This window comes from Pongo pygmaeus, chromosome 2 (assembly GCF_028885625.2).
Source record: "Pongo pygmaeus isolate AG05252 chromosome 2, NHGRI_mPonPyg2-v2.0_pri, whole genome shotgun sequence".
In the NCBI taxonomy this organism is placed as follows: Eukaryota; Metazoa; Chordata; class Mammalia; order Primates; family Hominidae; genus Pongo; species Pongo pygmaeus.
In genome coordinates, this window is record NC_085930.1 from 205,531,384 (window position 1) to 205,552,055 (window position 20,672).

The 20,672-nt window shown below is 37.1% G+C and overlaps 1 protein-coding gene across 1 annotated transcript in view; it reads left to right on the forward strand.

The window, feature by feature from the left end:
* The window catches only part of LOC129032990 (uncharacterized), a 137,416-nt gene that overhangs the window by 74,393 nt on the left and 42,351 nt on the right, over positions 1-20,672 (forward strand). The window contains exon 3 of the mRNA XM_063661426.1: positions 19,376-19,463. Coding sequence (XP_063517496.1) covers positions 19,376-19,463 — 88 coding nt within the window. The remainder of the gene's footprint in view (positions 1-19,375; positions 19,464-20,672) is intronic.

The window sequence follows — 20,672 nt, forward strand, 5'->3', positions numbered from 1 at the left end:
CTATTTCCTTCCAGAAGAGATAGTGAGAAATAAACAATTAAGAATGATTTTTAAGTTGATATGATATGTACATAGGAAGACCACTTCACCTGGCTGATGTATTTAAGGACTGATATAATACGGAAATAAAATGGATGAAAAAAGGACAGAAACAAAGTAATTAGAAACAATGTTCCAAGTAGAAGAAAAAAATTGTAATATCATGTTTCATGTCACAACGGAGCATATTATAGAACCTAAAATTAAATCTGAAAGGATTTGGGAGACTGTAGGATCAGATCATGGAGCAAACAGTGTGGCATAGACAGCTGGAATATGGGCTTTGTCATGAGACTGATGGGGTTTGAGTCCTGGCTCCACAAAGAGTGTAACCTTGAAAGTGGACTTCAAACCATCGATGTGTCCACTTGTTCTTCTGTAAAATCATGTTAGCAGTAGTGCCTGCCTCATAAAGAGTGACGGTGCTAAAGCACGCACCACGCTGAGCATGAGCTAATTCAATGAAATAAAGAACTGGTTTAAGAAAGCTGGCTGTGTATCCAGATGAGTTTACATTTGTGTCATGGCTTTGTCAATTAATAACAGCATGACCTCAGCTAAGACACTTAACTGCATGCCTTCTCAATGGCTTTACCTGTAAAATGGACGATAGAATAGCACATTCTTTACTATCACCTTATGTGAATTAATGACTTTGAATGCTAAAAATATTCATAACATTGTCTCCACATAATAACTGGGCCAGGGTAGGCAAAAAGGCAGGATCAAGAGGTAGGATTAAAAATAACGTGGTCAGGGAAGACCATGCTGAGACCGCAACGTTTGAAGAGACCTGAGGGAAAACAAACCATGTGGCTATTTAGAAGATGAAATAAAAAATTGCATGCCTATATACTTCTGCTTACATAGACAGGTATTTCATGATTTTAAAAAAAATTTATTTCTTTGACTTGAAACATTTTTTCTAATTTGTTTTCTGCCTTTTATTCATCCATCTTATTTCTGTATTATATCATTTCTTAAATACTTCAAATATATAGGCATGTGAGGGGGTGGAGGGGGGTTACCTGGCATATTTGAGAAAGGGCAAGGAAGGCAAGAGCAGAGTGAGATGAATTACAGTAGGTGATATATTCTGAGATATGACAGAGTGCATGGAGAGGTGGTACAGATCACGTTTGAAATTAAAGTCACTGTAAAGACTTTAAGTTATTGTTCTGAGTGAAGGTATCAGGGTATTGGAGAGTTTTATGCTGAAAGAGTAGTGACCATAATCACTAGCTGCTTGGTTGGGAACAGATTAATAAATGGGAGGTGCCAAGGGGATCCGTGAGGAATCATTGCAATAATCCCAGGAACAGGAGATGGGCACTGAGAACAAGAAGGTGGCAGAGGAATAGAAGGAAGTGGTCAGATGTAGGATATGTTTTGAAGACAACACTTTTAATAAGTGGGATCTTGTCTAATGAGAAACAAGACATTATAATATTAAGTAACAGGTGTGAAGGATTGTAAAAATGGCCACAGTGGAATATGGCAGAACTGATATTGTACAAGCCCCAAGCCTATGCTTGAAAATGTCTTTTAGATTCCTCTCTTGCTGCTGCTGCGATACCTGAAGCACTGCCTTGGGGAGAAGCTGGGTCAGCCTGCTCCGTGAAGAGAATCACATGGCACGGTAGCTCTCAAGCACCTGACAGACAGCCAGTCTCCCAATGCAAAGTGTTTCGCTGACCAGCAGCTGTCCAGAGACTGGCAAGAGAGTTGCTCAATGTAGCTCAGCCTCATTTACCAACCCATAGAATTTGGAACTAAATGAATGGATGTTTTATTAAACCACAAAGTTTCGAGGTGGTTTTTGACATGCTGCAATATATAATTGTTACAATGGATGATCTATACACTTTTTGCTGAATTTGGACCGGAATATTACTGTCTCCCAAAGATTGTGATATATAGTAAAATTGCCTATTATTTGTAAATTTAAAAATGTTTACCCTGAATCCCTAAAGACCAGGGAAATGTGGGGTGGCATCTCAGGAACACTAAAGCATGCCCTTGGCGGTTAAACGTTTATGTGTTGTTTATTGTAGGATCTAATTATAAGTAATTCTCAATATAAGTTTCTAAAACTACATATTCTGAGTCAGTTCCTTTCTCACTTGCCTAGAAGGCTTTCCCATCCTTATCTTCTTTCTTCATAAATTTCCAACATCTCCCAATTTTCAGACTCAGTTGGCGACTTCCTTTTAATTTCACTAAGGGACAAGAGGGGAAGATTCCAAAGGGAGCTTCCTCTGTAACCAACCAACCTGTCTACCCAACAGCCTGGATCTTTCCTCATAAACCATAGTTTGCCTTCCTTCCTGTTACTTTAAATGAACTAACCTAATTTGTAAAATATAAGTCAGATCAGCCAACCTATTTCTACACAGGATCTTACCTAACGCTCACCTTTTCAAGCACAACCTTCCATTGTGCCTTTCCATTTCGTCTGCATTGATTTTCCTCTCTTCAATGAATCTTTCTCCCTCTTTCATCCCCAATTTTTTAAATCTACATTCTCAAATTAAAATAGTAAGCCAATCTACTTTAGAATGAGTATTCATAAGTATATTTTCTAAAAGGAAGATTAACTTCTATAAGTATGTAAACAGATGTCAAATTATTTTACCATTTATATATAATTTAATGTGGACAGTTATTCTCTTATATTGACTTACTATTACAATACATACAATTTAGAGAAACTATTTGCATTTTCACTACAAAATGTTTAATTATTCAGTGTAATTACTTATAACATTTTAAAAATAAAATTATTGGTGACATTTTTGTCCTTCATATTTTGTTTAGATTTTACTTATTAGATTATTTTTTTCTCTCTTGTCCTTCAAAAACACTTTACATTATTTGCAAATGCATCTAATTAGAACACAGGGAATTATATTATGCATTTGGCAGCAGAGGTATAATGGATGCCAGCCGCAAGATCTTGAACTTCCAAATCTGGAATTTAAAATTTCTGAAATAACAACTCCCAATGTATTGCTGGCAATGCAGAAATACTGTTTATTTTCCATCTTGTCTGTAATAAACACAGTACTACTACAGATACTTCACTCAAAATTTTAGGGAAATATTTTTACAGAATGCACTGGAAATTTTTATAGCTTATATTCTCATAAAAATATTTTTATTAAACATTTCCTTTGGTTCTTGCATCATCTCTTTATTAAGTTGTTTAATGTTTGGAGCACATTTGGAAAATATTTTCAAGATGTGAAAGAAAGATGACCTTCCTTGCCCTAATTCCCTGGTGGGATTTTCTCGTGCAGTGGAGAATGATGATGTGGTTGCTTGAAGCGGTGTTCCAGCTGTGCTCATGAGGCAGGAAAATATCAGTCTGGACACACGTAGCAAGTAGTGTGCACGTAGAGCATCGCAGAGATTGGATGTGTCCTGGAGAAGTCTATGAATGATCAGTGGTTTAGGGATGTGATTATTGTTGGCTTTGCTGGGACAATTCTGAATTAAAATAGGATTTTTTTTCCATTTCCATTGGAGTGAAATTCATCTGGGTAGACCATATACTCTGACAATTGGTTATAAAAAAGAAAAATATATATTTCTTGTATACAAGAGGCTCAAGAACATTATTCCTTAGGTAGTAACATCATGCCTGCATTGCAAAAATTAGTAAGGCTGACTGGTAGTGAAGAGATGCTCCAGGTAAAACTGGAAATTTACATATACTTTTCATGTCTATTTTCTGAGAGGTCTTGTGGAAGTGTGGATTTTTTGAAGACCATGGAAAATAATTAAAACAGCTACTGTAGGTAGCTGGATACAAGAGAACAAAATACGGAATTCAAACTAATAACAAAATCCTAGTGAAAATTTAATGGCAGGGATTTAAAAGAGAATCACTCAGCATTTTTCATGACCTTATATGAAATGCTCAGCCCTAGAGGAGAAGTAGAATAATCAAAGAATTGTGGAATTGAATTTGACAAAAGTTTACAAGAGAAGAGGATCAAGGAGCCAAATGCACATAGTATAAGTATATGAATATAGGATCCAAACATGAGGAAGAAATGGCCGAGGAAGTTAAGTGAAATTTTAACTGTAGTAACGGGTGAGAAATACGATGTATTTCAAAGAACTGGAGTTTATAATGGAGATAAGTAGAATACAGCAGAAAGAGAAAATGGGAGACATTTTTAAAAAACAAGCATTCGTGGTCAAAAGAAGAATTGCAGATTTTGAAATATTCAATGTAGACCAATGTTTAATAGTGGTGAAACACAGAAGGGGGTTCTATTTGTAGATAATTAAACTGGAACAGATTAGATGGAGTGGATAAACCTCATGAATTTAAGAAGCTATAAAACAGGGAAGAGGAGACTACAGAATAAATAGATGTCAATAGTTTTCAAAAAGGGAGGATACCATTGAAGATGGGGCATCAGCTATCCCTAATAACAATGGCAATCAAAGGATACTACTTGTGTCACACTTCTTGTTTCTTTGAAGTTTCTGACAGAGCAACAGTATAATGTCCCTTTCCTATAGTAGTGAAGGATATAGTAGTTTCGGGGAAAAACAGTTTTCCATAATATTTACTCAAGGAAGAAGACCATGTATTCAAGCACACATTGAAAGTTTGAGTGGAGCATTTTATAACTGCTAGGGGGTTCCAATAAAAGAGTACAGTGGGTTAAGCCAGTGACTACTAAGTTTAAGAGCTTACAGTCCTGTACCTACTGCAGCTTCTATGTGGGATGGAAAACATCAATCATTGTTGATTGTTATGTAAAACTCTCTTTTATTTTAATATCGATGTCAGTATTTCAACTGCTGTAAAATTATAAACTTTTATACTTGGATAAGTCCCCCAGGAGCAAGTACTTCGCTGTCAGATACAGGCATGCTTCTCACTGTGCAGAGCTGCATTTCACCTGGGCTGGCTGCATGGAAACCCGCCCTCCGTCCCACCCCTCCTCTCTAGAGCCTGGGCTGTGTTGCTTTATATATATATATATATTTTTTTTAATTATACTTTACGTTCTAGGGTACATGTGCACAATGTGCAGGTTTGTTACATATGTATACATGTGCCATGTTGGTGTGCTGCACCCATTAACTCGTCATTTACATTAGGTATATCTCCTAATGCTATCCCTCCCCCCTCCTCCCACCCGACAACATGCCCTGGTGTGTGATGTTCTCCCTCCTCTGTCCAGGTTTTCTCATTGTTCATTTCCACCTATGAGTGAGAACATGTGGTGTTTGGTTTTTTGTCCTTGCGATAGTTTGCTGAGAATGATGGTTTCCAGCTTCATCCATGTCCCTACAAAGGACATGGACTCATCATTTTTTATGGCTGCATAGTACTCCATGGTGTATACATGCCACGTTTTCTTAATCCAGTCTATCATTGATGGACATTTGGGTTGGTTCCAAGTCTTTGCTATTGTGAGTAGTGCCACAATAAACATACGTGTGCATGTGTCTTTATAGCAGCATGATTTATATTCCTTTGGGTATATACCCAGTAATGGGATGGCTGGGTCAAATGGTATTTCTAGTTCTAGATCCCTGAGGAATCACCACAGTGTCTTCCACAGTAGTTGAACTAGTTTACAGTCCCACCAACAGTGTAAAAGTGTTCCTATTTCTCCACATCCTCTCCAGCACCTGTTGTTTCCTGACTTTTTAATGATCACCATTCTAACTGGTGTGAGATGATATCACATTGTGGTTTCGATTTGCATTTCTCTGATGACCAGTGATGATGAGCATTTTTTCATGTGTCTGTTGGCTGCATAAATGTCTTCTTTTGAGAAGTATCTGTTCATATCCTTCGCCCACTTTTTGATGGGGTTGTTTGTTTTTTTCCTGTAAATTTGTTTGAGTTCTTTGTAGATTCTGGATATTAGCCCTTTGTCAGATGAGTAGATTGCAAAACTTTTCTCCCATTCTGTAGGTTGCCTGTTCACTCTGATGGTAGTTTCTTTTGCTTTGCGGAAGCTCTTTGGTTTAATTAGATCCCATTTGTCAATTTTGGCTTTTGTTGCCATTGCTTTTGGTGTTTTAGACATGAAGTCCTTGCCCATGCCTATGTCCTGAATGGTAATGCCTAGGTTTTCTTCTAGGGTTTTTATGGTTTTAGGTCTAACATTTAAGTCTTTAATCCATCTTGAATTAATTTTTGTATAAGGTGTAAGGAAGGGATCCAGTTTCAGCTTTCTACATAGGGCTAGCCAGTTTTCCCAGCACCATTTGTTAAATAGGGAATCCTTTCCCCATTTCTTCTTTTTGTCAGGTTTGTCAAAGATCAGATGGTTGTAGATGTGTGGTATTATTTCTGAGGGCTCTGTTCATTGGTCTATATCTCTCTTTTGGTACCAGTACCATGCTGTTTTGTAGAAGTCAGGTAGTGTGATGCCTCCAGCTTTGTTCTTTTGGCTTAGGATTGACTTAGTAATGCGGGCTCTTTTTTGGTTCCATATGAACTTTAAAATAGTTTTTTCCAATTCTGTGAAGAAAGTCATTGGTAGCTTGATGGGGATGGCATTGAATCTATAAATGACCTTGGGCAGTATGGCCATTTTCACGGTATTGATTCTTCCTATCCACGAGCATGGAATGTTCTTCCATTTGTTTGTGTCCTCTTTTATTTCGTTGAGCAGTGGTTTGTAGTTCTCCTTGGAGAGAAACTTCACATCCCTTGTAAGTTGGATTCCTAGGTATTTGATTCTCTTTGAAGCAATTGTGAATGGGAGACCACTCATGATTTAGCTCTCGGTTTGTCTGTTATTGGTGTATAGGAATGCTTGTGATTTTTGCACATTGATTTTGTATCCTGAGACTTTGCTGAAGTTGCTTATCAGCTTAAGGAGATTTTGGGCTGAGACGATGGGGTTTTCTAGATATACAATCATGTCATCTGCAAACAGGGACAATTTGACTTCCTTTTTTCCTAATTGAATACCCTTTATTTCCTTCTCCTGCCTGATTGCCCTGGCCAGAACTTCCAACACTATGTGGAATAGGAGTGGTGAGAGAGGGCATCCCTGTCTTGTGCCAGTTTTCAAAGGGAATGCTTCCAGTTTTTGCCCATTCAGTTTGATATTGGCTGTGGGTTTGTCATAAATAGCTTTTATTATTTTGAGTTACGTCCCATCAATACCTAATTTATTGAGAGTTTTTAGCATGAAGGGTTGTTGAATTTTGTCAAAGGCCTTCTCTGCATCTATTGAGATAATCATGTGGTTTTTGTCTTTGGTTCAGTTTATATGCTGGATTACATTTATTGATTTGCGTATATTGAACCAGCTTTGCATCTCAGGGATGAAGCCCACTTGATCATGGTGGATAAGCTTTTTGATGTGCTGCTGGATTCGGTTTGCCAGTATTTTATTGAGGATTTTTGCATCGATGTTCATCAGGGATATTGGTCTAAAATTTTGTTGTTGTTGTTGTGTCTCTGCCTGGCTTTGGTATCTGGATGATGCTGGCCTCATAAAATGAGTTAGGGAGGATTCCCTCTTTTTCTATTGATTGGAATAGTTTCAGAAGGAATGGTACCAGTTCCTCCTTGTACCTCTGGTAGAATTCGGCTGTGAATCCATCTGGTCCTGGACTTTTTTTGGTTGGTAAGCTATTCATTACTGCCTCAATTTCAGAGCCTGTGATTGGTCTATTCAGAGATTCTACTGCTTCCTGGTTTAGTCTTGGGAGGGTGTATGTGTCGAGGAATTTATCCATTTCTTCGAGATTTTCTAGTTTATTTGCGTAGAGGTGTTTATAGTATTCTCTGATGGTAGTTTGTATTTCTGTGGGATTGGTGGTGATATCCCCTTTATCATTTTTTATTGCATCTATTTGATTCTTCTCTCTTTTCTTCTTTATTAGTCTTGCTAGCGGTCTATCAATTTTGTTGTTCTTTTCAAAAAACCAACTCCTGGATTCATTAATTTTTTGAAGGGTTTTTTGTGTCTCTATTTCCTTCAGTTCTGCTCTGATCTTAGTTATTTCTAGCCTTCTGCTAGCTTTTGAATGTGTTTGCTCTCGCTTTTCTAGTTCTTTTAATTGTGATGTTAGGGTGTCAATGTTAGATATTTCCTGCTTTCTCTCGTGGGCATTTAGTGCTATAAATTTCCCTCTACACACTGCTTTGAATGTGTCCCAGATATTCTGGTATGTTGTGTCTTTGTTCTCATTGGTTTCAAAGAACATCTTTATTTCTGCCTTCATTTCATTATGTACCCAGTAGTCACTCAGGAGCAGGTTGTTCAGTTTCCATGTAGTTGAGAAGTTTTGAGTGAGTTTCTTAATCCTGAGTTCTAGTTTGATTGCACTGTGGTCTGAGAGACAGTTTGTTAGAATTTCTGTTCTTTTACATTTGCTGAGGAGTGCTTTACTTCCAAATATGTGGTCAATTTTGGAACAGGTGTGGTGTGGTGCTGAGAAGAATGTGTATTCTGTTGATTTGGGGTGGAGAGTTCTGTAGATGTCTATTAGATCCGCTTGGTGCAGAGCTGAGTTCAATTACTGGATATCCTTGTTAACTTTCTGTCTCATTGATCTGTCTAATGTTGATAGTGGGGTGTTATAGTCTCCCATTATTATTGTGTGGGAGTCTGAGTCTCTTTGCAAGTCTAAGAACTTGCTTTATGAATCTGGGTGCTCCTGTATTGGGTGCATATATATTTAGGATAGTTAGCTCTTCTTGTTGAATTGATCCCTTTACCATTATGTAATGGCCTTCTTTGTCCCTTTTGGATCTTCATTGCTTTAAAGTCTGTTTTATCAGAGACTAGGATTGCAACCCCTGCCTTTTTTTGTTTTCCGTTTGCTTGGTAGGTCTTCCTCCCTCCCTTTATTTTGAGCCTATGTGTGAAAAAGAATAAAAAGAAATGAACAAAGCCTCCAAGAAATATGGGACTATGTGAAAAGACCAAATCTATGTCTGATTGGTGTACCTGAAAGTGACGGGGAGAATGGAACCAGTTGGAAAACACTCTGCAGGGTATTATCCAGGAGAACTTCCCCAACCTAGCAAGGCAGGCCAACATTCAAATTCAGGAAATACAGAGAACGCCACAAAGATACTCCTCGAGAAGAGCAACTCCAAGACACATAATTGTCAGATTCACCAAAGTTGAAATGAAGGAAAAAAGTTAAGGGCAGCCAGAGAGAAAGGTCAGGTTACCCACAAAGGGAAGTCCACCAGACTAACAGCAGATCTCTCGGCAGAAACTCTACAAGCCAGAAGAGAGTGGGTGCCAATATTCAACATTCTTAGAGACAAGAATTTTCAACCCAGAAGTTCATATCCAGCCAAACTAAGCTTCATAAGTGAAGGAGAAATAAAATCCTTTACAGACAAGCAAATGCTGAGAGATTTTGTCACCACCAGGCCTGTCCTACAAGAGCTCCTGAAGGAAGCACTAAACATGGAAAGGAACAACCGGTACCAGCCACTGCAAAAACATGCCAAATTGTAAAGACCATCGATGCTAGGAAGAAAATGCATCAACTAAAGAGCAAAATAACCAGCTAACATCATAACGACAGGATCAAATTCACACATAACAATATTAACCTTAAATGTAAATGGGCTAAATGCTCCAATTAAAAGACACAGACTGGCAAATTGGATAAAGAGTCAAGACCCATCAGTATGCTGTATTCTGTTTGCTTTTGAGTCTCAGATCCCAGGTCAGCCCGCATCTCGGCTCTGTGTCATTTCCTTTGTGTTTATATGGCGTTTTGTCTGTGTTGCTGTGTAGAGTAAATAAACTGTTTATATAAAGAAAAAAAAGAAAGAATTGTCACACGAACAAGGTCACAGCCTGAATTTAACTGCAATAAGTGCCAGAAAAATCTGTGTGAGACCACTCCAGTGAAAGAAGAAGTGACCGAAGAAAGGACAATCTAGATAGAGCCCAACTAGAAATTGTAGCAGCGAATTAAAGGGAAGTGCCATATCTTTGAAACGAATGAAAAGCTATATCTCTGAGGAAGATGATCTAGGCTTGAATGAGCCAAGAGAAGAACTCACAAGTCCATGAGAAACACTTCAGTAGATATCAGCATATAGGATCCCATTACAAAAATGATCCAGCCAACTCCAAAACAGCATAAGAACCTTTGTAAATTCAGAGAAACCTTTCTCCAAGCATCATGATGTCACTAAGTCTCCTATTTCACCCACATGTCTATAAGCCCTCTTTGGTTGGAAAATGGAGAGGAGGAAGAATTCCAAAGGATTGAATATTTATAAAACTAAGCTGCTAAAACTGAACTAGAATGAATTACTATTAAATGGTTGATATAAATACCTTGGCCACATGCAACAACTTGGCTGGTGACAACTGCACATCTTATTATTTGTTCAAAATTATTCTCTTCCTGCCCTGACAGTATTTTATGGTAAGAGGAGTATTGCAATCCACCACATTGACTTTGCCTTGGCCATGGGTCTTGTTTTGTTCAGTGGATATTGAACAGAACTGACATATATCATGTCTAAGCAGAAGGTTTAAATATGCTCATATGGTTTCCTGGGACCTCTTCCTTTCTCTCCACCATGAGAACAAAATGTTTCAAATAAAAGCCAGTCCTTCATCTTGCATTCTGAAATGACAAGATATACGAAGCAAAGTCTAGCTGAGTCAGACAATCCAGATGGAGAAAAAAGTCATAACTGAATTTCAGCCTTCCTGTGACATGAGAAAGAAATAAATGCTTATTGCTAAATGCACAGAGAGACTGTTTTTGTTTATTTTCATAGCAGCATAAAAGCTGACTTATTAATTGGTTTATAAAAAGATTATATGAATTATGGTTATGATTATGCAAATGACCTTTTTCAATAGAGGATCAACTCTGACAGCTAGTATCATTGGATTCTGTTATTCAAAGTGTCTCTCTCTTCTTGACAGTCATTACTCTTTGAGACACATACACTTGGATGGAGGATAGTTCTACATCTTTTCTTTTCCATTAGTCTTTTTCAGTACTTTTTGTTGCAGAAATTATCTACATTGTCATCAACTTTCAGATATATTTGTTATACTGTTTTCATATAGCTCTATATTTTCTGTCTTTACCAGTTTGCCCAAATATAAGTGTGTCTAGCATATTCTTTTTACATAAAATAAGTCATCAGAAACTTTGAGTCTTTAGGGTATTAACATTGCCATTTGGTGGTGGTAAAATTTTTTATGGAAAATAATTTATAACATTTAAATTTTATTAACTCCAATTAACGGCAGAAAATGAGAAAAGTAAACAAAATGAGTGCCTACAGGTGAAGTGGTTCTCTGCTGATAACCATTGAAATATTGGCATTAAATTTTCACCCTAAAATGGAATAATAGTCAATGTGATCTATTTAAAAACTATATAGGATCATGATTTCATAATTAAATTAAATATAATTCTATTGCATTCAAATTTGTAAATTGACTTATTCAGTCAATTCCTCATTATTTGCAGCTGCAGTCATTTGAGTTAATTAGGTAAAAAGTCAACGAGATGCTACCATTGATTTAATGAAATCTTTGAAGACACTTTTTATTGCTAGTATGCTATGGCAGAATACTTACCTCAGAGAAATTCCTTCATGGGACTCTGTGAACTAGGTCTATCACATCTATCTCTTACTGTTTATAATACTGGGAGAGAATATAAATAATTGAATTATTTCTTCACTACTAGACATCAACCACTGGATTTGGATCCCCTGTGCTCTAAAGGAGGCCATTTTGCCATCAGACCTTAACATTCTCTTAGGTACCTAACACACCAACATTGACAGAGATATTAGCAATATTTTACAGGACTTGTATAGCAAGCTTAACACTGTTTAAAAAATAATATCATGTTTATAAATTGAGCTTAAGCTCTTGCTAAACAATCTTAGGCATCCTTAAATTCATCAGAGTGGTTAAAAATAACATCAGGATAACAACAATATTCTATTGCGAACTTATTGCCCAACTTCTAATTTTCATGGGAAGTTTTGTTCTTCAGATAATGCTACTTGGGCTTCTAAATACCGAAACACAGAAAACTCTGCATAATGAAGGGATAAATATCAAAGCAGTGAAACAAATGAGGTCTTGATTTCTCCTTTTATTGCAATGCCCTGAATTTTGTTTATATATAAAAAATAAAAATGGCTCTCTAATTTTTCCCCTTTAAAAAACGTTATGTGGAAACACTTAAGTACAAACTGAGTTTTTTTCATGACTACATTTTAATGTGACATCAGCCTACCTCTTCCACACAACAGAGTGTTCATTAAAATCTGCAAGCTGCTGCAGCAAAGGTCTTCTGTCAAGGTTTCTGTGCATTTCCCCTTTGGTTTCACATTTTTAATTGGTTTAACCAAAAAGAACATAATCTCTACCTGGCAACAGGAAGATATCCAAGTTTCATATTAGCTTTCTTATCTCTAGTGGCTATCTCCAGCAATACAGAACACTAACAAACAAAAATCTAAGGACCTCAGTGACTAGAAAAAAGAGAAAGAAAATCATTTTTGGAAAGTTTTACCACCAGACCACATGGTTCCACGCAATTTTCTCTGGTGTGGTCTCAAACATATTGTAAGAAGATTTCCAATAAGTTGAGGATTTTTTTTGTTAAGGCGCTAGATTGTCAAGCTGTTAGAGTAATGCAGCTGGGTCTAAAATTTTTGGCTTTTTAGTCAAAGCTGAACAGTGTCCATAGATTTTTCTGAGCCACTTCCAACATACAGTAGCAGCTGCTGTGTTTATGTACAATACCACTGTGCAAGCAGCAATTAAACTACAAAATTCCAGATACGTAGTTGGGAAGCAGCAGGCAGTCAGCACACAACTGGCATTGAGCTAAAACAGAAAAGATTCCTACTTTTGAAATGTAAGTCAAGCTAAGAAACCCACGTTGCTGTGTACAGAAAATGGTGAGTAACAACAAACACTACTTGATAAAAGAGGACAAGAATCTTCCACATAAAATATAAATTTTGTTTTCATATTTTCCACATGTGGCTTCAAAAAATAATTACAAGCAACATGACTTCTTTTGATATGTTATAAAATAATTAATATTTAAGATATGCTTCTTATAATAAGGTACTATTTGAGTGTATATCCTCCATGTGCAAATCCTAATAGTAATCTTATTAGGGAAAATGATTTTTAAATAGTTACAGATTTTCCTTTTGACATTGGGGGAATATGAATAATGATGCCAAAATATCTCAGATGAGAAAAAGGCAATTATTGTCACAAGAATTTCACTTTCTGGGTACTTCCTATCCTGCAAGTTTTAGATACAGTGTAAAAACTGCCTGAAAAACTAAATTTAGTAGACATAACATTTCAGCATCTGTCATTAACCCCAAATGGGATATTTTCTCCGTGATTGACTGTTTTCTGGGATATTAACTGGAACAACATCAGGCGAGCCTGGTTACCCTTCATTAATGTAGTGTCCAATGTTATAATCTTCCATATATTGTTAAATAAATCTTTTCGTGCTTTAAGGAGAGTATGCTATCTTGCCATATTTGGGAAAAATAATTTACTTTTATAATTTATTGGTTTATTAAAGGATATAAAATAAACTTGATTTAATTCATACTTATTCCATCGTCTAATGAAAGAAACCTTAAATATAAATATCAGAGATATTGTGTTTGTGTATTAATGTAACACAAACAAAAACCACTTGGTCTCTTTCCGATATTTCAAACACTCCTGGAATTTCAGTTATTATTTCTATCTGTATCTCTTTTCACTTCGGACACCGCATAATATCATTGAATTGCCCTGTTTCTAGCATCAACACTAACGGGGAGGTAAAATATAGGATATCTACCTGAAAAGATTCCAAAAGAGCTGAAATTTGATCCTATGTAAATAACTCATTAATTGTAAAACCTTGAGTGGTCATTTAAGCCTGGTTAAATTTGGCACTTTTTAAATAATTAAACCTATGACTCTCTAAAGAGTGTGTAAGACAATTTCTCAAAGCGGGGTACAATTACCCTATGGGGCATTGTGGATGTGGCTGGAGCAATACCAGATCAATTGCAAGGCACTCCTCATGGTTAGAGGCCATGCCTTCCTGTTTACTGCGTCTTCCATTCCCCCACTTCATGTCTGCCGTGGAGTAGGTACTCAATACATGTTTGATAAATAGAGATTGAAGCATTTCAAATTTGGGGAGTGCCAATTTAACAAAATGTTATGTAGTTGCAAAAGAGTTTTTTTTAAATATTAAAATGGCATTGACGTATTATTTAGTAAATTGCAATATATGAATTTTTTTTTTTTTTTGAGACGGAGTCTCACCCTGTTGCCGAGGCTGGAGTGCAATGGCTATCTCAGCTCACTGCAACCTCCGCCTCCCGGGTTCAAATGATTCTTCTGCCTCAGCTTCCCGAGTAGCTGGGATTACAGGCACCCACCACCACACTCAGCTAATTTTTGTATTTTTGGTAGAGATGGGGTTTCACCATGTTGACCAAGCTGGTGTCGAACTCCTGACCTTGTGATCTGCCCAAATCGGCCTCCCAGAGTGCTGGGATTACAGGTGCGAGCCACTGCACCCGGCCAGATTATTTTATTTTATTTTATTTATTTTTCATTTATATTGATTCCAATTGTCATATCTCGTAAGACATTTAAGAAATGGAAGTTTACACTTGGGATATGGATTGCTATTTGGCCCTGAAAATATATTTATCTGTTCTTTTGTATTAATCCTTTTAAGTGGGCTGCCCATTTAGCAACCAAGTGTTTCAGTCTTCATGTTATGGAAGCCTGTTTGTGTTGACCAATATGCAGAGCTCCTCTTTTTCTTGGGACACATGTAAACTACATTCACTGAGCCCCCTTACATCCCAGTGCCACCATGTAATGTGTCTGGGACATTGGAATTGACATATGCCAATTTCCAGCCTAATCTTGGAAATGGCCCATGAAAATGTCCTCCCACTCCTGCTCATTGCTCAATTAGATACCAGGAATTCATGTAAGACCCCAAGACTCTAAGTGGAAGTGGAAACACTATATAGAGCATCCGTGTCTCTGAATGATTACATGGAAGAGAACCTTTCGGAAGACCTATATAAATGAGAACACATGCCTTTGTTTGAGCAGGGAATAAAACTTCACTCTATTAAACTAATTGGGATATTGAGATTTCTTTATTCCTGCAAAGAAGCTTAGCCTACCCTAAATAAAGCAAATTTGTATCCAGAAATGGGGAGCTGGGATATCAAATTATTATGTGTCATTGGCTTAATGTTAAAGTGTGGAAGATAAGGACTTTTATATTGAAACTTGTAAAGATATAGGTTATGTGTCAGGAAAACTTTTGATAAAATCATCAACTTTGACAGCATAAAAGGGCTTAGTATATGCCATTGTGCTGGAAGCCATAAGGTAAGAAGTTGGAAAATAATGTCACAGTTGTAGGTGTTGGCTAGAATTCACTATTTTTGGGAAAAATATGATGAGAAAGATGAGTTTGGGAAATAATTGAATGATTTATAAGTAAGAAAATACATAGATTATAAAGCTTTCATAAATTCTTGAACTTTCAGAGTTAGAAAATCATATTGTACTTACACTTCAAATAGTTGAAATGAAAAATTTAAGTCTTTGAGGCTGGGCCCAGCGGCTCATGCCTGTAATCCCAGCACTTCAGGAAGCTGAGGTGGGAGGATCGCTTGAGGCCAGGAATTTGAGACTTGCTTGGGCAACATAGTGAGACACCGTCACTACAAAAAATACAAAAATCAGCTGGGCATGGTGATGTGTGCCTGTAGTTGAAACTACCTGGAAGGGATACCTTGAGCCCAGGAGGTCGAGGCTGCAGCAAGCTATGATAGCACCACTACACACTCTAGCCTGCGTAAAGGAGTGAGAACCAGACTCCAAAAATAGTCTTGGATAGCACAGGACTAGTGACATTTCTCATTGAACAATGTAATCAAGACATACGGTGGTATGACCTGGAGAAAGTGGCACTGGAACAAGAAAGAAATGAGATAAAACATATTTGAAAGTTATATCTAAGAAAGAAATGTTGGATTGGTTAGTAGCATTGAAAGGATTAGAAGAGACTGTTTTGAGAGGACTGTATTGCCTAAGAAATGAGGAGCCCAAGCTAAAATAAAAATGTCTCTTAGGTCAGGCGCGGTGGCTCATGCCTGTAATCCTAGCACTTTGGGAAGCTGAGGTGGGTGGACTGCTTGAGGCCAGGAGTTTAAGACCAGCCTAGCCAACGTGGCAAAACCGTGTTTCTACTAAAAATACAAAAATTAGCCAGGCATGGTGGTACGTGCCTGTAGTCCCAGCTACTTGGGAGGCTGAGACAGGAGAGTCCCTTGAACGCAGGAGAAGGAGGCTGCAGTGAGCGGTGATCATGCCACTGCACTCCAGCCTGGGGGACAAGAGTGAGACCCCGTCTCAAAGAAAAAAATGTCTTTCGATTATGACACTCAGAGTCATCAGGCTCCAGCCTTACAAAGGCAGGAGTGGGCTGTGAAAATGAAGAGGCTGCTGACACCCAAGGTGTGAAGCAGCCCCTCACTACTGCTGAGGAGGGATGGATATGCTGGTTTTCTCCTAGGCTTCTGCTGATACCACCCTACTGGGTACCTTATTGCCGATACTATGGAGTCAGCAGTTGCCTTGTTATCTCTAGCTAGAGATGAAAGCCCTGACCCTCCTTTCCACATGCCTCCTCTGATACGACCCACTTATAATAATAAGCTTCACTATATTCTTGATACCTAGGAAACAGTTCAATTGGAATATTTTCTACTATAATATAAATTTGTCAATTTCTTCCTGTCATTCTGTCAAATAATATGCAATGAGGTGTATTTCAATTTAACATATTATTTTTCCTGGTATTTTTTTTTTATCACAATGAAGGTAGTGATCTTCATGAGATACTACCCACTTGGAGTAGGTAGCACCTTGTTCCTGCCGGGTGGAGTGTTGATGTCCAGGTCCTCCATGTAGTCTCCGACACTGTGGAAAATGATTTCTAGTTGCCCTGGCAGGGCTGAATGTCCCAATTCTCTATTCGGCCTACTCTGAGACCACCTTGGTGGTGGATGGTGGTATTTGGGTCACCTCATTACAACTTGGGAAGTGTGGAAGTCCAGGATCCCCAGGCAGCCTTTGTGGGTGTGGAAGAGGGGTAAGGGTTGAGGTCACATTTTGTTTTCTGTGTTTTCTGTGGCTAGAGTTGGGCAGTATTGACTGTACATTTTCTGCATGCTTATGCTTCCCCTTCTGGTCAGCTGGCTAGAGACAGCAAGCTTTATCGGAGCCTTTATTGGCATTTCTGGGTTGTCAGCTTCTTCTGCACACAGTCTGGGGTACAGGAGGCAAAATGAAACCTCAGAGCACTCACCAGCACATCATCTTTGGCTGCCGAGGTCCCTGGCTGGTCTGCCATCTTCCCTCCACTTTTAGAGTCTTCTTAAACACTATAACATATTAAGTATTTTTAGTTGAACTTAAGTAAAGATATAGGGAAAAGTACATCTATCCCATCTTTCTAGAAATAGAAGTTGTATAATTTTAAAAGTATTATCATATATAGTGTTATTAATATCAAAATGTTTGAGGTCAGAAAAATTGTAATATGAGTAAGTTATTTTACAGTTGAGACATGTCAACATAACAATCTAGAATTGTCAAGTCGATTGTTAGACGGTTCTCAAGGCTGGGGATTTATTGCATCCTACGTTGCTTCAAGCTTAACATAGAATTCTCTAACCCATGAAGATTCACTATATTCTTGATACCTAGGAAACAGTTCAATTGGAATATTTTCTACTATAATATAAATTGTCAATTTCTTCTTGTCATTCTGTCAAATAATATGCAATGAAGTGTATTTCAATTTAACATTATATTCATTTTCCTGGTAGTTTTTTGTTTTATCATAATGAGGTAATGACCTTCATTAGCCTTATTTTTTTCATTTAACATTCTTCAATCTTCTATGTTAATACAGCAGCATTAACTCTATTTCTTAACTTTTAAATTTCAATCTTTTTGTGTTCTTGTAAGTGGTGTATAGCTGGATTTGGGAAAAAAAAAGTAAAGGTATTATCTTCTTTGTAACTAGTGAGTTGCTATCATTTTTGATATTTTTTTATTTGTTACTTCCATCCATTTTTCATGCTTTCCTTAACCCTGCTTTTTCTCTTTTTTTTGCATCTTACCTTCCTTGTAATTGATTGGGGTTAGCATCCTCCTTTTTACTGCCTTTATTTTGAGCAACTGATACCGTATTTCTGTTTCATAGTGATTCACTTTAAATTGTTATTAAATTTAACTTTTATTATTATTATTATTTTTCGAGATGGAATCTCCCTCTTGTTGCCGAGGCTGGAGTGCCATGGCATGATCTTGGCTCACTGCAACCTCCACCTCCCGGGTTCAAGCAATTCTCCTGCCTCAGCCTCCTAAGTAGCTGGGATTACAGGTGCCCACCACCACGCCCAGCTAATTTGTTTGTGTGTGTGTGTGTGTGTGTGTGTGTGTGTGTGTAATTTTAGTTAAGAAGGGGTTTCACCATGTTGGCCAGGCTGGTCTCAAAACTCCTGACCTCAGGTGATCCGTCTGCCTCAGTCTTCCAAAGTGCTGGGATTACAGGAGTGAGCCACTGCACCCAGTCTAAATTTAACTTTTAAAAGCAAATATCACCATTATGCTTGTTGAAAATAATTGGGGATCTTAGACTCCTTTAATTCTGACTACCAGCTTCTGTGGTACATGCTGTATATTTCAGCATTATAATTCTACCCATTGCATATTCATCAAATTAGTCATTTTCTTATTGTTACTTCTGCCTCCCCATGTCAGTTTTTCCTCTTGAATCTTTCATTTAGGATCCACGTTTTTTCCCAAATACTTCATCACCATTTTCCAGTTTTATTGTATGAGAAATAAATTCCCATAGTCTTTTTTGAAAGTGACTTTATTTCATGAACTGTTGTAGAGTCATGGTTTCATTGCACAAAATTATACTATTTTTTTCTACTGTCAGCAATTTGAAAATGTTAGAATAATTTGCACCATACATAAATTCAGGCATACTCAATATTATGTGGCATATTACACTACCTCACTGTATTTCCGTGTGTTTTTCAGAATGTTCTAATTTAAATGAAGTTCACTCCACAGCCACCTAATTCCTCTGACTTGAGTTATATCCAAGTGTCTCAAAATGTGACACAGACTTTATTTTGCTACTTGCCATGCCCTTACCGTTGACATTGAAGAACGGTACAAATGGGGTCACTCATTCATCTCCTTGCTCTAATTCATCCTAGGTCAACTGAAAAAGTGTTTGATGACAACTTGCAGCATAGAGACAGAGAAGACACACGGGCATATGCTTTGGACTGCAAAATCCCTAAGGTGTCCTTCCAAATGTTAACTGGGGATTCTATAAAAGAAGCAACAATGTTGATTATTTAATTATAGTATTGAAAGAAGTGCTATAGTGAGTCAACTTGGCTCACAATACAAGACACTTGAAGACTAGAGCATGCTCTTGGGTTCTTAATAAACTGTGATCAGTTTGTACCTCCAGGTGAACATGCTTATTTTGACCTTATTGAAGTTTATGCCTTTACCTGTTAGTGTCCTTTATCTTCTCACATCTATTGTTGCCTTTGAAAAATCCGTTGGGAATTTTCTAAGTCTGATCATTTGTAAGATAACTTTTCTTTTTTAGGTTATGGGTTGTTTTTCTTATCCCTTATCTTTTTCTTTCTTCTCCATCTTTTACTGGTATATAACTAGAAATAGATTTTAAAATACTTTTCCAGACTTCATAAGTTTTTATAATATGAGATTACATGTTTCATCAACTCTGAAATATCCTCAGTCATTCTTTTCTTTGAATATTGTCTTCCCTAATTCTCTTTATTCTATCCTTCCGGAATTCTTTTCCAAAGATTCTCTGGACATTCTCATTTCTTCTCCATGTCTCTCCAATTTTCTTATATTTTCTTTATTTCTCGGTCTTTCCTTCTAAGCAAAGCTTGTGAAAATTAATGCTATTCTCTTTCATGGGCTCTTACCCTGGGATGTCAGTTATACAGAAAAAAAAAGTCGTATTCAAGAATGAGAATCTATTCTTGGTCTTTGGAGATCAAGTCAGTGTTAATTTAAATATGAGTTTATTGGCCCTATTTTCCTTCAGATTTAGAAGGATCTGTGATTCTTTTCAATACTGCGGCACTGTGTAACTTTCTTAGCTGGAAAACAGTGCACTTTTCCCTGAAAATGATAACTCAACTCTCCATAATGTCTCTTTCTAGTATCAAAATTTTATGGTGCATAAGTTCCACAGAAGGGTAAATATGTAAATAATGGCATACAATCTTAATGATTTTAATCTTATTGAAACACTTATGCAAGTTAAAATTTTAGTTTTGCTCTTGCTTGTAATTTTGCGGCAAATTTTCTCCATTTCTTCTAGATTTGAATGGAATTTAAAAATATCCCTAAACCTTTACTTTATGATTAAGAATATGATCATTGAGGGCAAACAAGAAGAGATGATTTTACACTGTTATCATGAGACAACTTTTTAAAAGACAATTTTTAATGAATCAGCAA